The sequence below is a fragment of the Bombus huntii genome, chromosome 7 (assembly GCF_024542735.1).
Source record: "Bombus huntii isolate Logan2020A chromosome 7, iyBomHunt1.1, whole genome shotgun sequence".
Lineage (NCBI taxonomy): Eukaryota > Metazoa > Arthropoda > Insecta > Hymenoptera > Apidae > Bombus > Bombus huntii.
Genome location: NC_066244.1, coordinates 226371 through 235607, shown reverse-complemented (window position 1 = coordinate 235607; position 9237 = coordinate 226371). Strand labels below are relative to the sequence as shown.

At 40.4% G+C, this 9237-nt stretch overlaps 1 protein-coding gene across 1 annotated transcript; it reads right to left on the bottom strand.

Moving 5' to 3' along the window:
* Positions 1-1674: 1674 nt before the first annotated feature.
* LOC126868068 (uncharacterized) lies at positions 1675-3342 on the bottom strand. The gene has a single exon (XM_050623239.1). It carries the CDS (start codon positions 3340-3342, stop codon positions 1675-1677), a length of 1668 nt encoding a protein of 555 aa, XP_050479196.1.
* Between the last annotated feature and the right edge of the window lie 5895 nt (positions 3343-9237).

Genomic DNA, 9237 nt, shown 5'->3' with positions numbered 1-9237 from the left:
ATGACGTATTACGTTATATGGTATAACGTTATAACGTATTACGTTATATTGTATGTCGTTATAACGTATTACGTTATAAGATATGACATTAGAAAGTATTACGTTATATGGGATGACGTTATAACGTATTTCGTTATATTTTATGACGTTATAACGTAATACGTTGTATGCTACGTCGTTATAACGTATAACGTCATATGCTATAACTTCATAGCGTAATACGTTATATGGTATGACGTTAGAACGCATTACGTTACATTGTATAACGTTATAACGTAATACGTTGTATGCTATGTCGTTATAACGTATAACGTCATATGCTATAACTTTATAACGTAATACGTTATATGGTATGACGTTATAACGTATTACGTTATATGGTATGACGTTATAACGTATTATTTTATATGGTATAGCGTTATAACGTATTACGTTATATGGGATGACGCTATAACGTATTTCGTTATATGGTATGACGTTATAACGTATTACGTTATATGGTATGACGTTATAACGTATTACGTTATATGGGATGTCGCTATAACGTATTTCGTTATATGGTATGACGTTATAACGTATTACGTTATATGGTATGACGTTAGAAAGTATTACGTTATATGGGATGACGTTATAACGTATTACGTTATATCTTATAACGTTATAACGTAATACGTTATAACGTCATCCCATATAACTTAATACGTTATAACGTTATAACGTCATCCCATATAACGTAATACGCTATAACGTCATACCATATAACGTAATACGTATAACGTCATACCATATAACGTAATACGTTCTAACGTCATAACATATAACGTAATACGTTTTAACGTCATACCATATAACGAAATACGTTCTAACGTCATCCCATATAACTTAATATTTTCTAACGTCATACCATATAACGTAATACGTTATAACGTCATACCATATAACGAAATACGTTATAACGTCATCCCATATAACGTAATACGTTATAACGTCATCCCATATAACGTAATACGTTATGACGTCATACCATATAACGAAATACGTTATAACGTCATCCCATATAACGAAATACGTTATAACGTCATCCCATATAACGGAATACGTTATAACGTCATCCCATATAACGTAATACGTTATAACGTTATACCATATAACGTAATACGTCATAACGTAACGTCCCATGTGACGGTCGACGGTGCAGATAAAGAACTCAAGGCTTGTATTTTACCCGGGTTTGGACGGACTTCTCCGTTACGAATTACATATCCCAAGTAGAGTACCGATGTCTTTAAAAAGGAGCATTTTGAAAAGTTAAAGGAGAATCCGGCTTTCACGAGGGTATCTAATACGGTGCTCAACATTTCTAGGGCTTGATCTACTGAGTCGGCAATAATTAGGACGTCGTCCAAGTAAACATCAACGAACGAATACGCGAGGTCGCCTAAGGCGTTGAGAATGGTGCGATGGTGCATTTTTCAATCCGAACGGCATAGTCACGTACTCGCATTGCCCGTCGGGTGTAACGAACGCCGTATATTCCGTCGAATTAGGATGAATGGGAATTTGGTGGAATCCGCTGGCCATGTCCAGACTAATGAAGTATCTCGCCTTCTGCAATCTCGCGATTTGATCCGCGATGAGGGGTAGGGAATACCGGTTCGCGACCGTATTTTTATTTTATGCCCGAAAATCTACGCACAGTCTATCTGAGCCGTCTTTCTTCTTTACAAGTAAGATAGGGCTCGCGAACGGTGAGTTGCTCGGCCTCACGATTTTTGCTCTAATTAACTCGTCTATTCTCTCACGCACTATCCTACGCTCTTCTTCGCTAAGTCGGTAAGGACTTCTTTGCACGGTGACATTAGGATCGATTAACCGTATTTCTAACTGGCCCGTGCTTACGCGAGTACGTGGGAAGCCCGTAATGAATGAATTTTTGAATTTCTCGAGAACAGAAATTAACCGACTTTTATCGTTACCAACCACGTCAGTGTTAACCGCATTGATATTGATCTCGTCTTCGGAGGTTTTACTACAGGCATTAATAGTCTTCGTTTTACAAATATCGACACTATTTCGTGTAATAGTTACATCAAAACCCTGGCTTAAGATCTCGCGGCCAATCATGATATCATAATGCAAGTGACTATCGGCTAGAACGTGGAAGGTTATCTCCAATGTAAAACAGTTAATGCGTACCGTAGATAAGATCTGGGATGCACTCTTAACGCAGGTGTTTCCTATTCCTCGCATAACTACTATATCTGTCGTTCTCCTACCGGAGAATTTCGGAGCGACAGATTCTCTAATTAATGAGCACTCGGCTCCGGAATCGAAGTAAAATGGGAACGACTCACCCAGATGACTTAAACTACCGGCTGGGGACTCCACCACGCAGGAATTGACTTTACGCTCATCCTTGGAGCCTGGTCTACCGTCCCGTCGTGCCGGGCAGTTAGGTGCGATATGGCCTTCCGCATGACACCTGTAGCAAACCGCCTTGGACGGTGCGGCCGGTCGGCTTCCTTCCTGGCGTCGTGCATCCCTCTGCTGTTCGTTCTGCATCCTCTTGCGGCAGTCCTTTATTCTGTGTCCGAGAGTACCACAGTAATGACACCTCGTCTGGTGGCCCGATAACTTGCGTCGCTTAGCTTCGGGTTCCGCCGGTGCATCTCTCGGCGAAAATGTCGACTCTTCTTCGTAACAAAAGGGTAGCATTTCGCTCAGAAATTGGTCCTCCGTTCTGATATCGCTCGTGAGGGCCAATCGTTTAAGACGTTGGTCGTGTGGAATTAATATGTAGAGAGTGACAGCGTTAAGTATTTCGTCTAGCGTAGAATGTTGCCACCGCGTCTGCAGGAGGGAACGGACACGGCCGGCAAACGCCCCCGTGGATTCGCCCACTCCCCGCGGTTCCCTGGATATCTTGATTAACGATGAGGACGTCGTCTCTCGGCCACCGAAATGTATAAGGAATCGTTCCTTAACGGTAGACCAAGTAACCTCTCCGTCTCCCGTCATTCGTGCCAGCCAATGTGCTGCAGAACCCTGTAGAGAGTCACTTAAGGCAGAGTATAGCGCGTCATCTCGTAGGGGGTTGTTCTTCATGGCCCTACTAACAGCCGCGCACCACGCGGCTGGGTCGGCGCCTGCGACTTCTGGGTTAAAATGTGGTAATTTGGTGGTTCCCGTATTTGGCCTTTGCATTAGCGTATGAATTAGGTTGTTCATGACAGCGACCTGCCCTTCCAGCGCTCGAAGCCGTTCTGATCCCACTTCTGATGTCGGATTGGCACTGGGAGTGGGGTTGTGAACGACAAAGGAATCTTCTCGAGGATTAGCCATTGATACGGTACACACAAGTGTAGTTTATTGCAATGATAGAATTAGTACAGTCTCGACAATTGATCACGGCGGTTCGGCACTCGCGACACGAGTGACGATGCTCTCGGGCTCAATAACGAATCCGCGGCCAACGGGATGACAACAGAACGTACTCACAAAGTCTAAGTCTGGTTAAAACGTGAAATAACCACTGATCGCGAAGACGTTACTCTTTTATCGATGAGATCGCGAGCGAGAATGCCTTTCCCGTCCCGATGATGCCACAGAGGAAAACTATAATGGGGTGTATCTAAGGATACGAGATCATCGGATTCGTCGAGAAAAGCCTTCGTTCAGAAAGTAAGGGAAATTGGCGTTGCTGCTAATTGGTCAATCTCCATATCGGTGGTTAGAAAAAGATGCTAGCCGCCCTCGAGGGAAAGTTGCTAGTGGGAGACGCCGCTCGTTGAAAAATATGTCTCCCCTATCTTCCCGTAGTTGGGACAGAGACTGCTTGTCTGTTTGAAGGACTTTAGTTAACTAAACCTTAAGATTTATAACGGGCCCTCGGGCTAGCCGAACATGTACTGCGGAGACGCATCGACATCTGGCAATCACCTTACTCGAAGAATAGGGTCTGCGTGTGGCGAGCCACGGGACAGAAACCGTTGGAATGTTTACTGTCGCGTGTCGCCACGAATATTTCTTTTAAGGAGAGCTATAGAATTACTCCATACCTTTGTTAGACAAAGCGTTCATCCCGTGACCGCGGCTATGTTCGGCGACTGACTGTCGCCTCGAGCCCAAGCTCATTATCACGACTCTCGAACAATTACAATCGGGTTGAATAACTACAATTGTTCAATTACAGCTATAGTAGATTCTAGGTTACAATGTTGCGGGATTATCCAAAATTCCACAGGCTCTGGTGTTCTTTCATCTCCGACATATATATACGTCGGGTTTACATTAGAATTAGGGTTAGGGGCGTAAAGCGAATCTTCGTTTGGATTACACGTCGTCGTTATGCAATAGAGAAGACATTGGCTAGTGCAAATACGATTACCATAGAACCGGACAAGTAACCGTGGTAATTAGATACTCGAGAAACTAATGACAATGATCCTAGGTTCAATAACGAACCCGCGGACAACGGGACGGTAGCTGTACGCACTCGCAAAGATCTAAGTTGGATTCTGTGTTAATAGTCGCTGGCGTTAATCTCTTTTTTTTTTTGTCGATGAGACCGCAAGAGAGAATGACTTTCCGTCCCGGTGATACCCCAGAGGAAAACTATGACGGGGTGTGTCTAAGGACACGAGATCATCGGATTCGTCGGGGACATCCTACGTTCGAAAAGTAAGGGAAATTGACTTTGCTGCTAATTGGCCAATCTCCATATCGGTAGTTAGAAAAGGATGCTAGTTGCCCTTGAGGGAGGGTTGCTAGTGGGAGACGTCGTTCGTGGAAAAATAGGTCTCTCCTGTCTTCCCGTAACTGGAACAAAGACTGTGTATCTGTTGAAGGATTTTAGGTAACTAGATATTAGTGTTTATGACGGTCTTCGGGCTAGCCGATCACGTACTGTGGAGACGCGTCGACATCTGGTAAACATCCTGCCCGGAGAATAGGATCTGCGTGTGGCAAGCTACGGGACAGAAACCGTTGGAATGTTTACTGCCACGTGCCGCTACAAATCTTTCTTTTAAGGAGAGCTATAGGATTACTCAATGTCTTTGTTAGATGGAGAGTTCGTCCCGTTGACCGCGGCCACGTTCGGCGACTAATTGTCGCCTTGAGCCCAAGCTCATTGTCACAAGTCTCAAACAAATACAATTGGTTAGAATGACGGCAAATCGTTTAGTTACAACTGTAGATTTTAATTACAATGTTTTTATGGATTTTCCCGAGGTTTCAGAGGGAAGGCGCCGGTGTCCTCTTATCTCCGACATATATAAATTATATTTAAGAAGTTTGGGATTGTTGAAAGATGAAATAAATTGCTTTTTAAGTTTAATCTCTTACTTTCGACGAAATCAAGTTTCTCTGGAATTTGGTGGAGTTTAAGATTTGATATCGGTGTCGTAAGAGTTATGTGACACTTTAAGGTGGAATAAATCTAGCGAGGAGTTTAAGGTGCGGCAAAGGAGCGTGAAATGTTGCAATAGAAATTTATTGCAGTGTTAGTGCATTGGTAGATTGATCAAATTTACGTGTAGCGTGGGTAACCAATGGTAAATATTTTGCAATGTGTATAATTTCTCAGTAATCTGAAGCTTATAAAATCTATTGACAACTAATGGAAATTGTTGATTTAACAGATCAATTTTAAATTCCTCGTTAATCTAAATTTTTTTAATCCTATTTACAGCTAAACCTTACGACGAAAAATTAACGAAGTGGAATAAAAATGGCATTGTGATTCTTCTCGTCGTGTATTGGTGTCACATCAAATTTAAGAGACAGTTTTACTTGCGGATGCTGCATGTTACGTTGGTGAAGTCGACGAAAGCGTAAAATAGGAACTCGTCCGAAATACACTAACGCGGAAGGTTAAATTTAACGCAAAAGGCTGAGAAATTAGTTTAGAACTCGAAGTTTCATTGGTACGACGCTCTTGAAACGCATTCAAAGAGGTCGGCGACCTCGAAAGGGGATGAACGCAACTGTTTCGTGGGAATTTCTTATTGTGGCTTATTTGGATGAAGCTGCTTTAAAATCAGCGCTGGATTCGTCTGTATTTTGCCCGGAAATCATAAAATGTTTAGGCCAGGCGACTCCATGTACAGAAAATGTTATGTCCACTTTTTACGTCCGTAGAATTCAACTCTTTACTAGTATGCACTTCTTCTCCAAAAAAATATCGCGTTTCAATATTAAAAAAGTTTCAATAATATACTATCCATTAGAAGAATGATAACCTGATAACCTTACAAATTATTAGTATTAACAAATTCTTATTGTCGTATAGAAATGCCAACTATTGCTTTGGTAAAACAAACAAAGGAATTTTACAGGTAAATTTTACAAATTACAAGTCATCTTATAACGCAAAATACGACGTGTAAAATTGTCTCAATTTATTAATAGTATTAATAAATTATTATGATAAAAGATGCAGGAATCTTAGCCTCATGAGAAATTAGAGATGAAAATGAGTGGGAAAAGATTAATCACTGGTCCTCCTAAAAAGATGCAGTCCCATGGATGGATGGTTGTGCGAGTATTAAAGCAGCGCAAAACCGTTCCCCGAATTCTCATCCCGGACGTCGTACGACCAAAGACAAAAACAACTCACTCGAGGGCATTGCGGAGAGACATTCATCGAGGACACAATAGTATTATTCCAAGAAGTGCTAGTTCTTCCTAGATTCCGGTTACAATGTTCTTAACGCGTGGAAATTAATCTTGACCAGGAAACATCTATAACGGCATGTATTTTCTGCCGTGATTGTAAATCTGTTTGGAACATGCGGTTTGTCCGTTAATCTAGGCGCTGTTGTTCAATTGAGTCAATATTATTTGTTGGTAGATTAGTGTGTGCAAGAGCGCTCTATCCATTATTGACCAATTCGAGCACGTATTGGTAAATTTCACACCGGCAATTACGGTGAAATCGTTCGTGGTCGCTGGAAATTAGCAGTATCGTTTGCGGTCGTGAGCTGATTGACACTGCGTGAGCGGGGAATTATGTGAAGCAGCTTTGCTTTGTCGTTTCATGCGTTTAATAGGTTTACGGCGGTGGACAGAGTTTGTAAAAAATGAAGACAAGGTAGAAAAAGATTATTTTTCATTTTTTACTATTAGATTATTTTCAAAGTGATCTTTTCAGTGAAATATAATTGACAAAAAATAAGATCTATAATTGAATCATTATAGAAAATAGAATAATATTGATAATAAAGAAATAAAAATCAATTATAGAATAACATATAATAACAATAATAATAATAATAACAATAATGTGGATAGACTTTATGTTTACGTTTATATGTATAATGATACTGTTTGATCCTTGAATCAAAGTTAAGATTAACGTTCCGATTATGATTATCCTTTGTCTGACTAAATATATTTGAAGTATCAATTACAGTAGAATTTTTGAAAGATTCTTGGCTGTTAAACAAAAAACTGGTTCCTTTATTGTTAGGGAAGTGATACATTTACACTGTACATGAGAGTGTGTGTGTAAGGGTTAGAGGGCGTCAAGGACTTAGTGGAGACAAAAGACTGTTGCCAGATGTTAGAAGAATCTAGGATAGTCGGTTGGCGACCAGCGTGCGTGCAAGACGTTCTTCAGAGAGTAATATAGATGTATAACTGTTGTGTGGGAAATATAGTCAATAATTTGTATTCCCAAATCCTCGAATTTCCTTAACATGGTAGCAGAGCGTGGTTACTAGTTTTGCAAGATATTTAGTGCGTGGTTACGATCTTGCGAGTGAGTTTTCAGTAAAGAAAAAAAAAACTTTCAGAGGAAAAAATATACTTCGAGCACGTGGGAATGCTTGAGTAAGAAAAGAAAAAAAGAAGAATCAATTAAAATGGAGAGATCGGAAATCATAATACCTATATTCGATGGTGAGGATTATGGAATGTGGAAGCAAAGAATCACGATGTTTTTCAAATATAAGGAATGCGAGGTTGTTACAACTAGAATGAAGAACGAAAGAGACGATGAAGACTGGGACAAAAAGGATTTGAAGGCGATTAATATAATTTATAGTGCAATATCGAACAGACAATTGGAGTATGTTAGGGAAGGAAAAACGGCGTATGATATAATAAAAAGGTTCGATGAAATGTACTTGAAAGAATCGACGGCACTGCAGATCGTATGCAGAAGGAGATTGGAAAACATAAGACTGGAGAACTACAGTGATTCAGCATCATTCTTTAACGATTTCGAAAAATTAATCAATGAATTAAAAAGTGCGGGCGCACAAGTAAGTGAGAGGAAAAAGCTGAATTACATGCTGAATACGTTACCCGAAGAATACAGCTACATAGCGGACATAATAGACGCATTAAAAGAAGAGAATCAAACGGTAGCGTATGTGAAAAATAAAATAGAGATAGCAGAGAAGAAAAATAAATCCAATCGAGGAGAAAGGCAAACCAACGCCTTTTCTGCAAAAAAGGAAGGATGCTTCAGATGTGGAAGATTAGGACACTTTGCGAGAGAGTGTCAAAATGGCATCCAAGCGGGAAGCAGTAACGGCTATTGGCATGGGCCAACACGTGGTCGAAACAGAGGAAGAGGGAACAAAGGCAATACGAGCAGAGGACGTGGAAACTTTCATCGTCAATCAACAACCGGCACGGGCGAGCATGGAAACTCAAGAGCAGGTATATGGATAGCAACGGCGCACGCAGCAAACAGCAGTGGGACGAATGAAATAAGTAAGAACGAAATAGTGTGGCTATTAGATAGCGGTTGTACCGATCACATAATTAATAATATAAATTATTTCGATAAATCTATCGACCTAAAAGAACCGGTAAACATATATTTAGGCGATAATAGACCGATAAAAGCGACAAAGGTTGGGAATGTTATAAGTTATTTTGAAGCATTCGGAAAACAAAATGAAATAAACATGAGGAAAGTATTTTACGCGAAAGAAATGTCCGCAAATTTGATTAGTTTAGGTAAACTAACAGACAATAAGAATACGGTTATTTCCAAAGGAAATATTGCGAAAGTAATAGACGAGGATAATATACTTACAGCTGTAGCGTTCAAAGAGAATGGGACATATAGAATAAAAAGTATATTGAAAGGGAAGAAACACTTAGTAAACAGCGCCGAACGTAGTAATGATGTATAGAAATAGTAGTATGAGTAAAAAGGAAAGATGGCATAGGATGCTAGGACACGTAAATTTTAAATATTTAGAGATTTTGGGTAAAGAG